At 35.8% G+C, this 20,482-nt stretch overlaps 1 protein-coding gene across 1 annotated transcript in view; it reads right to left on the minus strand.

The window, feature by feature from the left end:
* Nucleotides 1-60: 60 nt before the first annotated feature.
* The window catches only part of LOC105309240 (trimethyllysine dioxygenase, mitochondrial-like), a 25,672-nt gene continuing 5,250 nt past the window's right edge, over nt 61-20,482 (minus strand). The window contains exons 2-3 of the mRNA XM_023526083.1: nt 5,548-5,785; nt 61-106 (exon numbers count right to left, since the gene is read on the minus strand). Of these exons, the coding sequence (XP_023381851.1) occupies nt 103-106; nt 5,548-5,785 (242 nt within the window). The 3' untranslated portion in view covers nt 61-102. The remainder of the gene's footprint in view (nt 107-5,547; nt 5,786-20,482) is intronic.

The following is a 20,482-nucleotide window of genomic DNA, read 5'->3' on the forward strand; positions in this document are numbered from 1 at the left end:
ACAGTGTAAAATGGAACAATTGCTTTAGTAAAAGTACTGGTAGTTACTTACCAAACTAAACACTTACCTACTCTATGACCCAGCAGTTTCACTCTTAGGTATTTATCTGAGTGAAAGAAAAACACATCTCTACAAAAATACTTTTACATGAATGTTCATGGCAACTTTATTCATAATAATCCAAAATTGGAAACAGCCCAGGTGTTTATTCATAAAAGAATAAATTTATACTATGGTTTGAATTTCTAGAATAGGAAAAACTAATCTATGGTGGTAAAAAATCAAAACACTGTTTTCCTTTGGGGTATGTACGCAGAACCAAACTGGGAAGGGGCATGAGGGTACTTTCTTCAATGACGGTAATATTCCATCTTGTTAGAGGTTTTGGTTACATAGGTGTATGCATAAATTTAATAATAAATTCAGCAAGTGTATATTTAATATTTTTAACATCACTGTATGTAAATTTAATCTAAAAAATCTGTAAACAAATAATAAACTCTACTTAAGTCTATAAACGTTAAAGTATTTTAGGAGGACATGTACTTATATGTACAATGTACTTTAAAATGTACCAAAATGAAGATTAATTAATAGATGGATAGAGGGACAAATAGATGAATGGATAAGTAATAAAGCAAGTATAGTGATATCTTTTTTTAATAATATTTTTTATTTTTCAGTTATAGTTGGCATACAATAGTATATTAGTTTCAGGTGTACAACATAGTGATTAGACATCTATATAACTCACAAAGTGATCACTCCAATAAATCTAGTGCCCCTCTGATACCATATATAGTTATTACAATATTATTGACTATATTCTTTATACTATACTTTATATCTCCATGGCTATTTTGTAACTACCAATTTGTACTTCTTAATCTTTCCCCCTTTTTCACCAACCCCCCAATCCCCCTCCCATCTGGTAACCCTCAAAATGTTCTCTGTATATATGAGTTTGTTTCTGTTTTTGTTGTTGTTGTTGTTTATTTTGTTCTTTAGATTCCACATGTACATGAAATCATATGGCATTTGTCTTTCTCTATCTGACTTACTCCACTCAGCACAATACCTTCTAGGTCCATCAAAAATATTTTTTTCTATCCTTTTACTTCTTGTCTATGTGTGTCTTTTAATCTGAAGTGAGTCTCTTGCAGCATCATATGTAGAGGTCTTGTTTTCTTATCCATTCAGCCACCCTATCTTTTGATCAGAGCATTTAATTGTTTTTCATTTGAGGTACTTGTGGATAGATATACAGTTATTGCCATTCTTTATTAATAAATTTTTGATATGTATTTTTCTCTTCTTCTTGAAGAAGTCCTTTTAACATTTATTGTAATTCTGTTCAGCTTGTTCTTGTCTGAGAAGCTCTTTATCTCTCCTTCAATTAAAAAAGTTATCCTTGCTGGGTAGAGTAGTCTTGGTTAAAAGTCTTTGCTTTTCATCATTTTGAATATTTCATGCCAGTCCCTCTGGCCTGCAAAGTGTATTTGAGAAATCAGCTGACAGTCTTACTGGAGCACTCTTGTAGGTAACTAATTGTTTTTTGCTTGCTGCTTTTAAGGTTCTCTTTTTGTCTTTAGCCTCTGGCATTTTAACTATGATGTGTCTTGGTGTGGGCCTCTTTGGGTTCCTCTTGTTTGGGACTCTCAGAGCTTCCTGGGGTTGTATGTCTATTTCCTTCCCCTGGATAGGGAAGTTTTCCATCATTATTTCTTCAAATAGGTTTTCAATTTCTTGCTCTCTGTCTTCTCCTTTTGATATCCCTATGATGAGAATGTTGGTACGCTTGATGTTATCCCAGAGGGTCCTAAACTATCCTCATTTTTTATTTATTCTTTTTTTCTTGTTGCTGTACTGATTGGGTGTTTTCTGCTACCTTATCTTCTAAATTGCTGATTCGAACCTCTGCTTCATCTAAACTGTTGATTCCCTCCAATGTATTTTCATTTCATTTATTGTATTCTTCATTTCTAACTGGTTCTTTTTTTTGTTTTCTATCTCTACTTTTTTGTTTTCTATCTCTATTTTTCTGTTTTCTATCTCTATTTTAAAGTTCTCATCAGATTCATCTACTCTTCCGCTAAGTTCATTGAGCATCTTTATAACAGGTATTTTGAATTTTGCATCTAGTAGATTGCTTGTCTCCATTTTGTTCGTTCTTTTTCTGGAGCTTTGTTCTGTTCTTTCATTTAGGATGTGTTTCTTTGTCTCCACATTTTGGCTTCCTCTCTGTGTTTGTTTCTATGTATTAGGTAGGGCTCCTAAGTCTCCCAATCTTAGTAGAGTGGGTTTATGTAGTAGGTGTCCTGTGGGACCCAGTGGCACAGTCCTGGGAGGGATTCAGCTTCAGGACAAGTTCAGCCACAGCCTGTGCCCCTCCAGGGCCACCTAGTAAGAGTCACCAAGCAATCTACAGATGGCTGCCACCCATGCTGGGCTTATAGGTGCCTCAAGAGGCCAAGCCAGAAACCGAGGTCAGCTGTTACTAGTGCCATGCTTCGGGGCTGTTCAGCAAGTGGTATGGGCTGCGCCGAGGCCAGATGTTGCCTCTTGGGTTTGGTGAGCCTTTGGGAGATTTTAGGAAGGTCCACAGCAGGAGTCAAGACAGCCCATTTGTATATGGAATAAACCATTAGAAGCGAATTGTGTGGCCCACAAGTTGGGAGGGGCGGAGTGTCAGAGAATCACTTAAGCAGAGCTACCTGCGTTATCCAGGTTGATGGAGGCCTAGATATGGCCCACCTGTGCCTGCAGGCTAGGAGGGGTGAGGGTTCACCAAAGGAATAATGGCTTCTGCCTGCTCTTCTGTCTGGGAGAGAGCTGCCCCTCCAGCCCTTGCTCTGAAGCCCGACAACTCAGTTCCTCCACGTGTGTCCCTGGTGCCCCTCGAGCAGCTGCCGCAGCGCTGGAGCTCAGAGCATAAGAGTCTGTCAGTGAGTAAGGCCAGGTGTGGGCCTTTAAGAAAAATGTCTATGACTTCTGCAGCCCTCTTTCTCTCAGCTTCAACCTCTACTAGTTTTCATAGTTAGAGTTTGTGGGGACTTCTCTTCCTGGTGCTGGAACCATGTGCAGGAAGCCCAGTGTGGAGCCAGGACCCCTTGCTCCTCAGGTGCGGGAGGAGGCTCTGAAACCAAGATAGCCCTCCTGATTCTCAATCGCCACGTGTGGTTGTGGGACCAGGCCTTTCTGTGTCTCCCCTGGTTTGAGGTGATCTGTTATTTTTGTCCATAGTTGTAAGGCTTCTGTTCAGCCAGACCTCAGGCAACTCTGTGTTGGTTGCTCTGTAGTTTTGTTATAATTTTAGTGTGGTTGTGAGAGGAATTGTGCACAGCATCTACCTTCTGAGTCATCTTGACTGGTCCTGTAATATCTTAATGGTAGAATTTAGCTGGTAGATTTATGGGTTTTCACTGTAAATGCTTTCAACTTTTCTGTATATCTTAAAATTTTCATAATAAAATTTTGGACAAAACCCATTGAACACTTTCATTTTCTAGGCAATGGGGATACAAGAAGTGAATTAGTGTTTATGTAATTCCTACTACAATGCAGGGGTAAAGGCAGGAAAAACAATGAATTTTTTTTTTACAGTACAGGCATATCTCATTTTATTGCATTTCACTTTGTTGAGCTTCACAGATGTTGCATTTTTTACAAATTGAAGGCAAGACCCTCAACCAGCAAAAGTATTACAACTCGCTTTATTGCTATACTCACTTTAATACAGTGGTCTAAAACTGAACCTGCAATATCTCCGTAGTATGCCTGTACTATTGTCTAATTTATAAACTTTATTTCTTTTTTTATTTATTATGGTGACATTGGTTAACGGAATTCAATAAGTTTCAAGTGTAAAATTCAACAATATATATATATATATAATATATATATAATCATTGTATTTTTACTACCCATAGTTAAATTACTTTCTGTCACCACATATTTGACCACTTTTACCCCATCTACCACCCTCTCCCCCCTCCTACTGTCTGATAACCACTAGTCCACTGTCCGTGTCCATAAGTCTCTATCTGTTTGTCCTGTTCATTTGTTGCTTTTAGGTTTATATACCACCCGTAAGTGATATCATGTGGTTTTCATTTTTTTCTGTCTAGCTTATTTTGCTTAGCATGATTATCTCAAGATCCATCCATGTTGTCACAAATGGCAGTATTTCATCTCTTCTTAAAGCTGAGTAATATTCCTTGTATATATGTACCACAGCTTCTTTAGCCAATCATCTATGGAAAAAAACTTCAGTTGCTCCCATTTCCTGGCCACTGTGAATAATGCTGCTATGAACATCGGTGTGCAAATGTCTTTTTAGATGTGGGTTTTCAAGTCTTTGGGATAAATACCCAGTAGAGGGATTGCTGGATCATATGGTCGATCAATTCTTAGTTTTTTGAAGAATCTCCATACTGTTTTCCATAGTGGCTGTACCAATTTGCACTCCCACCAGCAATGTATGAGGGTTCTTTTTTCTCTGCATCCTCTCCCACACTTGTTATTACTTGTCTTGTTGATAACAGCTATTCTAAGAGGTGTGAGATGGTATCTCATTGTGGTTTTGATTTGCATTTCCCTAATACCTAGTAATGTTGAGCATGTTTTCATATATTTGTTGGCCATTTGTATGTCTTCTAGGGAGAAGTGTGTGTTCAAGTCCTCTGACCTTTTTTGATTGGATCGTTTGGTTTTTGTTGTTGTTATTGAGTCGTATGAGTTCTTTGTATATTTTGGATATTAGGCCCTTATCAGAGGCATTGCTTGCAAATATATTTTCCTATTTAGATGGTTCTCTCCTTGGACAACAATGTATTTTTATCTTCACAACACCTGTGTGTGGAAGAGCTAGCTTGAAATGACTGGAGATAATGAGTTTGGGTTTGAATATGATGTGCTTTATAGTCCTACAAGATAACTAAGTGGCAATATCTAGTAGACAATTGAATATACAGGTCAAGATATTTGCATAAATATGGGATACAGACTAATGTGGTCATCATGCTTTTGGGTACCTTAGCTGTTTCGTTACTGAGCATGATTTAATAACTGGTTTTGAATTTAATTATGTCTTTATTTTAAAATTCTCTCTTAAATATCTGCCCCCCCCCCCCGCCAAATCTAGTATTCCTTGCTTGTTGGGCTATTTATTATTCCAGGAGAATTATAATAAGAATAGAAATTGTACTAACAACAACAAAAAAACCTATAGAATAGCAAGATTAAAATGTGGCAAATATGGGGTCAAATATAGGGGTGTAGGGGGAGGGTGAAGTGGGTAAAGGAGATAAAATATATGGTAGCTGAAGGAAACTGGACTTTGGGTGGTGAACACACAACAGAATATATGGATGTCAAATGATAATGTACACCTGAAAAATTATATGATTATATTAACCAATGTTATCCCAATAAACTTAATTAAAATAAAATAAAATGTGGCAGATGTAAGGACCTTAGGAATTTTCATTACATGAGATGGCTAATATTTGGTAAAACATTACACGGGGTTAGTTCTTTGGTACTCACCTGATCAAATAGAGCTTTTTATTCCATGGATAGATATTTAAGACTGGCCCAACACCAGTCATGTGGTTGCAACATTCTCCAACATTTTCAATATATTCATACTTCAATGGCACATTGCTGAGGAGTTCAAATTCCTCAGGTGCCTTTTGAAATACCTGTTCTGCTGCATAGAATCCAATTACTAGCAGTGTCCTGCCACCTGTTTCTTCATACTTGAATGAAGTGAAACACTTGAATGCTAAAGAGGAAAAAAGTTAAATTCTTCTGGTCAGCAGAGAAGTGGGAACATATCAAAATTTTAGAAAACTGTATATGAAATAATTACTGAATCTACTTGTGCCATTTTATTTTCATGAAGAAATAAATCTCATTTTCTAATTGTTTTCCCTAATAGCCAGTTGTACTTTTTTGTGCTTTGAAATATTAATGCCACTACACGTTTCTTCTAAACATTTTCAACATGCGTTAAATCCAATATGTATCAGGCCCTGTGAATACAGGTGTGAATAAGTTATAGTCTCTGTTATAAAGAAGCCCAGAGCCTAGTAAGAAGACATGAAGCAAATAAAATATGATAGGTATTATAATAAAGTTGTATACAAGATATAGTGGAGCTATAAATAAAGGAAATTATTCTAGTGGGGTATCATATAAAGAAATACTTTGGAGGTGAATTTAAATGATTTTGCTTAGTCTTAAAAAATGATCAAGAGTTGGACCAGAATGTGATTGAGGTGAGGAGAAGGCATTCCAGGCAGAAAAAAAGTATGACCAAAGATACCATTGTAAAACAACCAGGTATATTCAAGAAAGTGAGTAAAAAGTTCTTATTGCTATAGCACAGAGAACCATGGAAGGGTTTTAAATTGGGAAACTCTATGGTCATGTTAACATTTTAAAGACTTGATTATAGTGATAGTATGGGAGATGGGCTGGTGGGAATCAAGGTAACAAGAAATGTGGAAAACAACTTGGATAACTGAAATAGTGGAGAAAAATATTGAGGGCTTAAGCTCTGAGAAGGGTGTTATAGAAAAGAGGACACATCTAAGAGATATTACAGAGGTAGAACTGGCAAGATTTTATAACTGATTAGATGTGGAGGATGAAGAAAAGGCAAAAATCTGGAATGACTAGGTTTTTAACTTAGGTAACTTGATGGATGGTGATGCCAGTTGCTAAGACAGAGAATGTAGGCAGATATGTAATTGGATGATAATAAAGGGGTTTGGGGGGTTGATGAAAAACTTCGGTATTGAGGTGTATTGAAGTAGATGGGTCATACATATATGTCTGAAAATATTAACAGAGAAAAGAAAGGTGATGATTAATGGACTTGAAAACTAAAGTAGAATTTTCAAAAAAGTTTCAAAAATAAATGTTTCCAAATAAAGGAAAAAGGGAGAAGTAATCAAAAGAATACTCTATTTTGGAGAGGGGCAAACATTTTTTTTGCAGAATAATTGTTCTTTGGAAGAGTACCCCAAAGAAGACCAAGTCTTCTGTCGACTCACAAATGAAAAAGATTGTGGTCTCATCCAGACATATGGTCTTTGGCTTGATACATAAATCTACACTGGCAGTGTCTGGGCTGTGCTGGTGAGTCTTAGAGTTGTAGCAAGATGCTGAACAGCAGTGGTCTCAAAGCCAGACATAATCAAAACACATCATGGTGCTAGCATATCACAGTTCTAGGGAAAATTCAGATTCTTTTTTTTTTATTTATTAGTTTATATTATATATTTTATAAAAATTTAAAAATTTGTTTAGGAAAACTTTAAAAAATCAGTAGTCAGAAAACTTGGTATAGTCCAAAAATATATCCGATTGAATATAGAAATCTGGTATGTAATGAACTGGTAGTTATAAACACTGGGGAAAATATGAACTTTTAAATAAATGGCTTTGGCACAACTAGATAGCCATTGGAAAAAAGATAAAATTGACTCCATATTTCATATATGTATATTTTCATATTGTCACCAGGTCTCTAAGATAAACTCAAAATAGATCAGAGTTCTAAATTTGGAAAATGAAACCATTCAAGTATTTAAGTATCTTAAATATTTAAGTAACCACCAGCTCCATCAGCAGTTCTACCAGGTGGAAAGAAGATATCAAGGAGGTCCTTACTATTCTTGCAACTTTTCTGTTAGTTTGAAGTTCTAACAAAATTAAAAGTTACCAAAATATTACTTTCCTATACACTAGGTTACTCATTTAGGAAAGGTAAATAAAGCTGAAATCAAATATATAAGCAGAACAAAAATGATTAAGTATCTGGTAATAAACAAAAATGTAGGAGACTGCTATAGAGAAAAATCTATATAACTATCCTGAATGACTTGAAGGAAACCTGAGTGGATAAATATGCTCACAGATGGGCAGATTCAATAATCAGAAGATACAAATTCTCCCACAAATTAAGACACAAAATCCCACGTACTTCTGATCCAAATCCCAGTGGAAATTTTCATATCCTGGACAGGCTAATTCCAAAATTCATATTTAGAATTAATAAAGTAACAATTTTGAACAAGAAGAAAGGCATGGGGTGACTGCCTTACTAGATATAAAACATATTATAAAGCTATGGTCATTTAAAAAGTATGGTATTCATGCAGAATAGATGAACAGATCAAGAGAATAGAATAGAGTCCCAAAAGAGACCCAAATATACATGGAGATATGGTACATGTTAAAGGTGGCATTTCATAACCTTGGAGAAAAGATGGATTACTCATTAACTAGTTTTGGAAAAAAAAAATTGAAAAAAATTGATTCTGGTTTATATCATTCAAAATGGTAAATTATGGATAGATTAAAATATAACAAAATAAAGCTATTATATGTTGACAATCTTAAGATAGGAAAGGGGGTTTTACTACAACACAAAAAGCATAAAAGATAAATTTGGACATATGAAAATAAAAATCTTCTGTTTTGCAAACAACATGAAAAACAAAGTTAAAAGACAAGTAACAGGTAAAATATTTTTAACATAAAAGAATACACAGCATATAGAATAAATCCCTGTGATCATGAAGATAAAACTCAATAGAAAAATGAGTGAAGAACATCAATAGAAAAGTCACCAAAAGTGACCAGTAAACACATGAACTCCCCCAATCTTAGTGGTAATCAGAGAAATGGGTATTAAGATACCTTTTTTTATCCATCAAAGTGAAAAAAATTAAAGCTTGATTAAAGCAATTATTTTCAAAAGATGTGAGGAAATGCATAGTCTCACACATTGGTAGTAGGAGTATAAACTGGTGAAGCCACACTGGATAGCAATCTGGAAGTTTCTATGAAAATGATAAAAAATATGTATATTTATTGCTTGACTCAAAAATTCATCTCAGTATTTACTTTATAGAAACTGTCACACATGTGAAAGTGTGCAGTAGGATAGTCATAATACTGTTTATAATAGCAAAAAAAAATTGGAAAATAAGACTAAATATCTATCAGTGGGGGCAGTGGAGGGATAGCTGAATAAACTATGGTATACATACATTGCGAGATACTAAGCAATAGTTTTAAAAAATGAAATGTACCTGTACTCCTCAAATTGACTTTGTATAGTATTATCATTCTCACTTTAAGAACAAGGAAACTAAAGCTCAGAGATGTTGAATAACTTTGTAAGATCACATAATGATTACGTGGTGGAGATAAGACATGAACTCAAGTTGCCCAACCCCAAAGCCTACTACACTTGTGTTTCTCAAATTGTAGCCTTGGGAATCGCTGAAGATGAGGCTTCTGCAAAGGCAGAGTAAGGAGCTTGGCAAATCTTCTCCCTTAATAACAATGACAAAACTGGATAAAATAAAAAAACAACCATTTTAGGACTCTGGAAATTGACCAGAGGCATGCAACAAATTAAGAAATTATTCAAGAAAAACTACTAACCCTTGTGTAAAAACAGTAAGAATCTGTATATTTTAGTTTGGGATTTTCCTATTCCCTACACTTCCCCAACCAGCTCCATTAGTAGTAGGGGCAAGCCAAGAAAACCAGCAGCTTTGCTGCTAAAGGGGACTAACTTGATTTGGAACAGAGCACATAAAAACTCCGTGCCCCTGGGTGTTGAAAACAATCAGGGAAGGCATGCTTGTTGGAGCAAGCCGCAGACCAGCAGAGCAGCTTAAAATTTAACAAGGGTATCGAGGGAATGAAGCAACTATAGTGGGACTTGGAAAGCCCCCTCATCCCCCCTCGTATTCAGTAACGCTGTGCACATATGTGGGGCTGTGTGCACACTGAAGAGAGATACTGGAAAGGGCCCTAGTTATATACATGTCCCTGGAATAATGTGAGGCCTTGTGCAGGCACGAAGGAGACAAGTGAAGAATGGCAGAAAGGAGACATCAGGGCAAACTTATAAACAGCTTAAACTTTGAATGTGTGCCCCAATCCACACACAGATCTGGAGGCAAGGCTTAAAGTTTTTAAGCATAACCTCTTACCATTTGTTGATTGGCCACTAAGCTCTACCAGGGTTAGTCTCAACCTTGACCCTATGGACAACTGAAAGTCTCTAGACATTGCCAAGTGCCCCCTGGGAGGTCAAAATTGTTTCCAGTTGAGAACACTGATCTATGCTGACCCCAATGTGATACTTAGGAAGCCACAGTTAAAAATTTTTTAAAAAGTAAAAATAAAACCTGAGCAGAGACATCAGCCACTACACAGTGCAGGGCAGACAGATTCCACAAAATTACTCCAGGCAAGACAGAAAAAAAAAATAAACAAATACCCAGAACCATAGCAACAGTCCCCCCGGGCAGGTCAGAAGTCAGTTTCTATAAGATATTATCTAAAATGCCCAGGTTTTCAACAAAAAATATTATAAGACATGTATTGAAACAGAATAATGTGACACATGCACATAAACTTGCTAAGAAGAGTATTACATGAAATCCTACTAAGCCAGGAAAGGAGCTACAAGGTAACCTATGACCTGCAGAAAATGCCTGTCCCTTCTAACAGTGTTGGGCTTTACAGGAGAGAAGCAGAGTGGACCATGGGGTATCACCTCCATGTACCTATATCATCTCCTAGTTACATGTCAAGGGTTACTCTTCTTTGAGTCACTTTATGATGGCACTCAATAAAAGTCTTCAAGGGATGTCTCTCAATTGAATGCTTTAAAATCCAGACACTGAAATTAATTGAAAGAGTGTCTGATATAACAAGTACTGATATGGTGGTGACCTAAAATTAAAGTTTGTGACCTAGGATCCATATATAAATTGTGTGTGTGTGTGTGTGTGTGTGTGTGTGTGTGTGTGTGCGCGCGCGCGCGCGCGCGCACATGCGGGCGTGTATTCCTCCATTTTTCTACGGAGAGGATCCAGAGCTTTCAACAGAATTTCCATGGGATCCATAACCTAAATCTATTGAGAACCATGCCCTTGGAGTGACAAAAGTGATTATACTGAGATACTCCAGGCTTGGACAAACTATGGCCTGTGGGCCATATATAGCCCATGCCCTGTGTTTGCATACTTTGCAAGATAAAAATGTTTTTTACATTTTATAAGTGTTCTAAAACAAAGAATACCATGCAATATAGATTTGCCTATTTTCTCCTTGAAATTATAGGCTCTTCTAATTAAATGACCATCTTTTCCTTCAAAAATCTAGCTAAAAATTCATTTATTCAAGGAAGCTTCCTTGAATAACCCTACATTTTCTTTGAAATTAAGTATTTGGTAGGTATCAACTTAATTTGCATTTGCAAATGGCATAAGCTATTTATGCTTATTATATTACTCATTTTATGTTTCATGGATACTATATCTTACATTAAGGCAGAGTCTTCCATTTTTGATTTTCTAGAAGTTCTCAGCTTTGTATAAAATTGACACTAACCAAATGTTTATTCATTAGGTCTTATCAAAATGTCAATATAAAAGAGAAACATGGGACTCATCTTGACCCATCTTTTTCATAATGTTTGTTAATTCCACCTCCTAAATATCTCTGAAATCCATATGACCTCTCCATTTCAATTCTACCATATTCAGACAATCACCATCTATAACAGTAAGCTTCTATAAAGAGATTTTTAAAATCAGAGTAGTAAAATAAGATTGTACTTTAGAAAGAGTGCTCTAGTTTCTGGATCATTGGAGATAAAGACAAGGCTGTAGTAATCCTGGTAGAATAGCTGCCTCCTTTGGCGCTCATGCTGTCTTATATAACTCTACCCCTCTTCACTATGCTAATCAAATATTTTCCGAATTACTCTATTGTTGAAAGTGAAGATCAGTTCAGTTTACTATCTTCCACTGTCACCCCTGTGATCCCTTCCCCTGTCATCATTCTTGACAACTTTATCACCACTAATTCCAATACCTTCATAATTTTCATTTTAAACACGCTATACTCTGACTATCTCTTGTTCCCTTTCCAGCTCAATTATTTGGACACTCCTCACTACAATAATCATTCAGTTCCACAAAAACTTCAATCCATTGGTCATAAGCTCCTTTAATTATCCATCATATTGTCTCCTTCAATGTCTTTACTTCCTTCCTTATAGAGTCCAGCTTCCATGGTCCATCATTTTAATCAATTCCTTGCAATTGATTAAACCAAATTGATTAAATTAATCAACATCCTTAACTCCCTCACCCCTCTCTGTCCCTCTGTCATACTTCCCTGACAAAGCCCCAATCCTGATAAACTCAAGTCTCCACCTCTTCTATACCTGCAGCCAAGCAGTTGGACATTACTAGAGAAAAAAAATGAAACTACATTGGCTACTCTCATTTTAAAATGATCACCAAAAACTGCAAATGAGAATTCAACACTGCCAAGCATTCCTTGCATAATTTCCTAGTAAAATCACTCACTCACTCTCCAAGAAGACTATTTCACACTGCCAACACCACCTCTTTCTTTCCACTTTCAACTGATGACCTTGGTTATTCCCTCAAAGAGAATATGGAAACAATTAGAAAAGAATCTCCACAAACTCATGCTCCACACCCACCCACTTACCTGCATCTATGCCCATATATCTGCTTTTCTTCCTCTTACTATGGTTGAAATATCTGTGCACTTAACCAAGGCCAGCACTTCCATTTCTGAATTAGATCCCCTCTCTTCTCTCTTGCTCAGGCACTAAAATTCTGAAATTGTTCTATCTTTTTGCATCATCAAATTTTTCCTTCCTACTGGATCATTCTCATCAGTAAACATGTTATAATATCTCCCATCTTAAAACAATATTCCCCTTCGCTCTATAAACTCCTCCCACTACCACCCCTCCTCATTTATATTCCCTTTCATAGTGAAACTTATGGCTTCGTTTCTACTTCCTTCTCCAATTCCCTCTCTCCTTTTTTTGTACACCATATCCCCATGACTTATTTATTTTATACCCAGAAATTTCAACCTCCTATTCCCCTCCATCCCCCTCTTTTTTATTTTTCTTTTTAGATTTTCAAGTTTTTAATAATTTATTTTTAATTACAGTTGGCATATATTATATTAGTTTCAGGTGTACAACATAGTGATTAGACATCTATATAACTCACAAAGTGATCACCCTGATATATCTAGTACCCATCCGACACCACATACTTATTACAATACTGTTGACTGTATTCCTTATGCTGTAATTTATATCCCCATAACTATTTTGTAACTATCAATTTGTATTTCTTAATCCCTTCCCCTTTTTCACCCCCCCAATCCTCCGCCCACTGGCAACCATCAAAATGTTCTCTGTATCTATGAATTTGTTTTGTCTTCTTATTTTGTTCTTTAGCTTCCACATGTAAATGAATTCATCTGGCACTTGTCTTTCCCTGTCTGGCTTACTCCACTCAACACAATACCCTCTAGGTCCATCCATGTTGTTGCAGATGGTAAGGTTTCATTCATTTTTTTACGGTTAAGTAATATTCCATAGTATATATGTGTCACTTATTCTCTATACAACCATTTACTGATGGACACCCAAGTATCCTCCCTCGGGAGACTAGTGTGGGCCGGAATCCCTTGCTTCTCTGGGGGTGGCCTCCACTGCTGAGATACCTCTCTAAATTTTTAACTGCCACACGCCAGTGTGTGAACAGACATTCCTGCGACTCCAACCCTATTAGTCTCGAAGTGGCCTCTTTTGTGTGTCTTCAGTTGTAGGACTTCTGTTCAGCTAGACTTCAGAAGATTCTCAGTGATAGTTGTTCTGTAGTTTGGTTGTAACTCTGATGTGGTTGTGAGAGGAGGCAAACACAGTGTTTTCCCACTCTGCCATCTTGACCAGAAGCCAATTCTCTCTCTCTTAATAAACTTGTTTGAAATTTTAGAATGAGTTTAGATTTACAGAAAAGTTGCAGACACCCAAGTTCTCATACAGAGCTCACCCAGTTTTCCCTATTATTAATATCTTACATTAGTATGGTACATTTGTCACCAACTAATGAATGAACATTGATACATTATTAACTAAATCCCGTACTTTGTTTGAATTTTATTAGTTTTCTCCTAATAAATTTTTTTTTCTATTCTAGGATCCCATGTAGGACTCATATTACATTTACTCATCATGTCTCCTTAGACTCCTCTGGGCTATGACTTTCCTTGTTTTTGATGATCTTGACAGTTTTGAAGAGGTACTGGTTAGGCATTTTGTTAGACTGTCCCCCAAATTTGGGTTTGTCTGATGCTTTTCTTACAAATAAAGTGGGGTTATAGATTCTGGGGAGGATGGCCACAGAAACGAAGTGCCCTTTTCACCACATCATATCAATGGTAGATGCTATCAATATGACTTATCACTGATAATGTTAACCTTGAATACCTGATCAACATAGTGTTTGCTAGGTTTCTCTACTTAAAGTTATCCGCCACTTGTTCCATATTTTATCCTTTGGCAGCAAATCACTTAGCGAAGCCTATACTCTAGGACTGGGGAATTAAGATCCACCTCTATAGTGGGGGAAGGAGAATATCTATATAAATTATTTGGAATTCTTCTGTGTGGGAGGTTTTTCTCTACTCTCCCTTTTTATTCATTTATTCAATCATTTATTTATATAAGCATGGGCTCAGGGCATTTATTTTATACTCTGGATTATAATCTAATACATTATTTATTTTCTTGCTCAGATCGTTCTGGATTTGGCAATTGATCGCTCTTTTAGTTAGCTCCTGTGTCCTTTTAACATTGCCTCATCTTTTTTCTTAAGCATTTCCTTACTTTCTGGCACTTCAAGATTCTTCAGATTCATCTTATATTTTTCCTATCCTAGCCCTAGAATAAGCCATTTCTCCAAGGAGCTGTTGGTTCCTTTTATTGAAGAATAGTATAGTTTTAGAAACAAAGATTTGGGTATGCTCAATGCTACTGGGGTGTCATTGCTTCTAGTCCCTCTCAGTGGACAGAACTAGGAAATATACTAATATTTATGTAAAAACATCTATGTTAAGCTAAATATAAGTTTATACTGTTTCCAACTCTAATCAAGTATCATAATTCACAGTAGCCTTTCATCCTATGCTTATCTGTAACCATACTCTCTAATGGTGAGAAATCTGACTCCCACCATCTGCCATGCTCTATGTGTTCAATCCCAGTACACACATATTGTAGTTTCAGAACTGTAAATCTGTATTTGTGTAACAAATAACTTTACCATCTAGAGTATAGTGTTTATGTGTAGTTCCTTTTGTCTTTATCCTTATGGTGCCAATGGATAGTTAATGGAAATAAGCTTTTGAAGCTGGGCTGTTGAAGGGCCCAATGTATGACTCTTCCCCTCAGCAGGTCCTAGATCCTGCTTTGTAGGTAGGACAGCCTGTGGCACCGCATCCTAGAAAATTCAACATTAAGAAGAGAGAGTTAACATCAATGTAAAACAACTTTTATGAGGCCAATGGAATATTACAGAAAGAAAAACTGTGTAAAAGAAAAGATTTAATTGTATCAACTACAGAAGATTAAACAAAGAAGTTCTGAAAAACTAAGCATTAGTTGCTTTGGACTTAAAACCCATATCCAAAAAGATATTTGCACACTGATGTTCATAGCAGCATTATTCACAGTGGCCAGAACATGGAAGCAACCAAAGTGTCCTACAATAGATGATTGGCTAAAGAAGCTGTGGTACATATATACAATGGAATATTACTCTGCCATAAGAAGAGATGAAACACTACCATTTGCAACAACATGGATGGACCTCGAGATAATCATGCTAAGCAAAGTAAGCCAGAATTAAAAAGTTGAAAATCACATGATATCACTTATATGTGGGATATAAACCTAAAGGCACCAAATGAACAGGACAAACAAACAGAGACTCACAGACATGGACTATAGACTAGTGATTACCAGAGGGTAGAGGGTCGGGGAGGAGGGAAGAGGTAGACAGGGTAAAGGGGGTCAAATATAGGGGAGCTGGGGGGGGGATGAAGTAGGTAAAGGGGATCAAATATATGGTAGCTGTAGGAAACTGGATTCTGGGTGGTAATCACACAATAGAATATATAGATGTCAAATTATAATGTACACCTGAAAATTATATAATTGTATTAACTAATGTTACCCCAATAAACTTAAAAAAAACCTCACTGAAGTTTCATTCATTCAGTCATTCAACATATATCTTATCTCTCCCATATTTCCATAAACTAACTCTATTGATCTTGTCAGAAATAAAAATTAGATTTGTGTGGAATGTCTTCCACACAAATTACAAAGTTGATAACTTTGTAATTTTCTAAGTACTCACTTACTTGAAAACTGTTCCTTTTTTTGTTAGAAGTGGTAATATCTTTACACGAGTCCAGTCTTTTTTTTTTTTTTTTGCTTTAAAATTTCTGTACTTTATTTGTAACCAAGAATTTTTATATCAAGCCAAACTACCAATCAAGATAAGGCTAAACTAAAGACATTTCTTTCTTTTTTTTTTTTTAATTATTGAGGCACCATTGGTTTATCACGTTAAATGTTTCAGGTGTAAAACATTACAATCTGACATTCATGTACACTATACAAAAGTCAAGGTTCCATCCATTACCATACATTTGACTCCCTTTATCCATTTCACCCTCTTACACCCTTCTTCCCATCTGGTAACCACAATCTGTTGTCCATATCTGTGAATTTGTCTTTATTTTATTTTGTTTGTTTCTTTTTCGTTTGTTGTGTATTCCACATATGAGTGAAATCATGATTTTTGTCCTTTTCTGTATGACTTATTTCACTTATAATACCCTCAAGATCCATCTCTGTTGTTATAAATGGCAGTATTTCATCTTTTTAATTCCTTTGATCATTGAGAGTAGTTTAACGATATCATCTGAGCTATAACTTATCCATGCAAGGACGTATGTACTTTTATTACCGAGAACATAGTTAAAATATTGTTCTTGCTGTCTTTGTAAATATGTATTTCTACAAGCCCGAGATAATTCTGGGCCTTATTTTTCTCAGTACTAATCCTTTAGGCACATGCCACCTGGTATATCCATCCTTTCCATCTTTCATATAATATCCTGTAAAAAAAAGAACTATGAGCTCATTGTAAAACTTCCTATGCTGCCCCATGGTTTCCCTCATTTATCCTTTAACAGAATAATTTGCTGTTTCATAGTCAAAATTATGTTTTTGAGAGCTTCCCAACCTTAAGACTCTAAAGCCATCTTAATGTAAATTAAGGTCCAACAAGTATCAATCACAATAACAAATTTTGGAGACCAGCCATAGCTAGAAATTCTAGTCAGAGTAGGCAATTACATAATAGGTCAATCTGAATCTTTTCATGGATATTACTAAGGAAGAAGCATTACCTCTTGAAAGGCTTAAAGCCAAGAGTCCATTAAGCTCCTGTCAATTTTTCCTTCCAAATGTCTCTCAGATTTGTCCTTCTCTTTCTATTCCTATAGATGCCTTCATCACCTCATATCTGGACTACTGCCATAGACTAGATGATTTCTTTGCCTCCAGTCCATCCATATTCCAATCCACTTTCCATACTATTGCCAGATTAATCTTCTTAAAACACTTTCATCATGTCACTCTCCTGCCTGAGACCTAGCTCTAATGTCACCTTCTTTGTAAAATCTTCCTAACTCCCCTAGGAAGAGTTAGTTAGCTGTCTACTCAGAGTTTTCACAGCTGTTTGTGTATACTCTTATTAGTGCACTTACAACATGTATAATAATTGCCTGTTTATTTTTATCTTCCTGTTTGCTGAGAGCTTCTTGAGGGCAGACAAAAAGATTGAGTCATCTCTTTACGATGGCACTCAAGGCTTTACATAATTGGCCCCATCTATCTTGCCCCATTGCCTCAAATGATGCTATGAGAGCACAGGCTGAGGGATTTCTGGGGGTTTCGAGACTTCTCAGAGGAGATAAAATCTGACCTGACAATAAATGGAAGAAGATTAAGAAAAGAGCATATGAGCTAAAGAACTAGCATGAGACATGATGAAGCAGGTCAGTTTGGAGAATATATAAGTATTTTTAATGGGTGGGTCACAGAGTGAGTGTAGAAGATAAACTAAACACAGTTGGAGAGGTAGGTAGGGACCATGAAATTCAGAGCCTTGAATAACTTGCCTTGAGGTCCTTAAAGATGGGGCATGAATGGAAGAAATTAAATGGCTATTTCAGATAAGCAGGCAGGAGGTATTGGTGCTATAAAGGGACTTTCAGAATGGTGGAGTGAGAATCTTTGGAAATATTCTCTCCAAAAACAAAATAAAACTAGAAAATATATAAATATTTTTTATAAATATACTTATTTATATATTTATGTAAATAAATATATAAAAACAATCATTTCAGTCTCTGGACATTGACCATGGTGTACAAAAAAAAATGAGAAGTGCATATTTTAGAAAAACTATTGAACTTCAGTAAGAATAGTGTAGCCTGTGGCATTTTAATATGAGGCCACTCTCACACTACTTTTCCCTATCCCAGCTCCATGCCATGGTAGCCATGAGGAGTGACAGCAGAGGGGACTGACATGATTTGGAGCTCTGAGGATGGGAAAAGAAAAACATGTCCAGGGCACTGTCAAAAACAGTAGCATTCTTGGAGGCAAACAACTAGAGAAGACCAACATTGCAGCTCCCAGAGATTGCAAGAATTTAACAGGGAGAGCTAGGGAATAAGATAGTCATATGGGCTTTGGTAAGGTCCAACATATTCCTGGGGGTCTGCAAGGCTGTGCTTATGCTCAGGAGAAACTAGAAAGCATCCCAGTTATCTACTAGTCCCTGACTAAACGTGAGGTCATGTGCAGGTAGAAAGTGAAAGCTGCCTGAAGCTTGAATGTGTTCCTCAACCCACATGTAGATACCCTCACTCACACACAGATGTTTAAATACAACATCTGAATAATTTTTAGCTGACCACTAAGATATATGGGAGCAGCTAGGAGTGACCCCAAGGAAGTTAGTCTTTAAAGCAAAAATAATTACAAAAAAAAAAAAAAAACTTAAGTAGAGGCATCAGAGGTCACATCCTGCAGGAGAAGACAGAAGGCAGTAGAATGGCACACGCAATATGCTGAAAGAAAAAAATCTGTCAACTAAGAATTATATATCCTGCAAAACTATCATTTAAAATAAAGGAAAAATAAAAGAAATTCCGTAATACACAAAGACAAAGAAGTCATTGCTATCAGATATACCTTACCAAAAATACTAAAAGAAGTCCTTAGGCTAAAAAGAAATGATACCAGATGGTGACTTGAATCTACATGAAAAAAGAGCACCAGTAAAGATATTTAGGAAGGTAAAAATAAAAGAGAGTACATATATTTTTCTTCTTTTCCTTTAAAGAGAAACTACATAAAACAATAATTTAAAAACTATATTTTGGGCTTCTAATATATTAAAATGCAAAACATGTTACATTAATAGGAGAAAGGATGAAAGAGCAAAGCTTCCCTGTGTTACTGGAATTAAATTATTATTAATCTAAAGCAAATACTATTAAGTTGACATACATATTATAATTCCCAGAGCAAACAATAAAAATAACTCCAAAATTATAGCAAAAAACAAAGTCCAATCAATAAATTAAATTACAGTAATTTAAATTACAATAAATGTAAATAGATTAAACAGTCCAATCAAAAGACAAAGACTGTGAGAATGGATAAAACAACAAACTCCAAGCATATATCATCTATATTAGATACACTTTACATGTAAAGATATAAATAAGTTAAAAGAATAAAAGATGAAAAAAACTGTAAAATAAAAACAGCAACCATAAAAGAGTTGGAATGGCTAGATTTATATATAATGTCAGACAAAACAGACTTTAAGAAGAAAATGTTACAAGAGAAAAAGAAGGACATTTTATAATAATGGAAGGGTAAATTCATCAGGAAGACATAACAATTATAAACATATACACATCTAACAACAACAACGACAAAAACTTCCCAACTCATTCTATGAGACTGGTATTTTACATCAAACCAGACAAATACATCATAAGAAAGGAAATTGCACTACAGTCCAATGTCCCTAATGAATAGAGATGCAAAAATCCTCAACAAAATGTTAGCAAACCAAACTCTCGAATATATATTAAAAAAAAGGTTATACACCATGACCAAGAGGAATTTGTTCTAGGAATGCAAGGTTGTTTTAAGCATCCGAAAATCAATTAATGTAACATACTATATTACCTTAGTTAATAATGCATGGTGTAGAATAAAAGACAAAAAAAATACATGATCACTTCAATAGATGCAGAAAAAGCATCTGACAAAATCCAACACCCATTCATGATTTAAAAAAGAAAAAACCCTCAACCAATTAGCAAAAAAGAACTTCCTCATCCTGATCTAAAGAACATGTACAAAAAAAAACACAGCTAACATCATACTTAATGGTAAAAGACTGACTGCTTTCCTCTAAATCAAGAACAATACAAGTAT

Source organism: Pteropus vampyrus, unplaced genomic scaffold (genome assembly GCF_000151845.1).
Source record: "Pteropus vampyrus isolate Shadow unplaced genomic scaffold, Pvam_2.0 Scaffold701, whole genome shotgun sequence".
NCBI classification, from domain to species: Eukaryota; Metazoa; Chordata; class Mammalia; order Chiroptera; family Pteropodidae; genus Pteropus; species Pteropus vampyrus.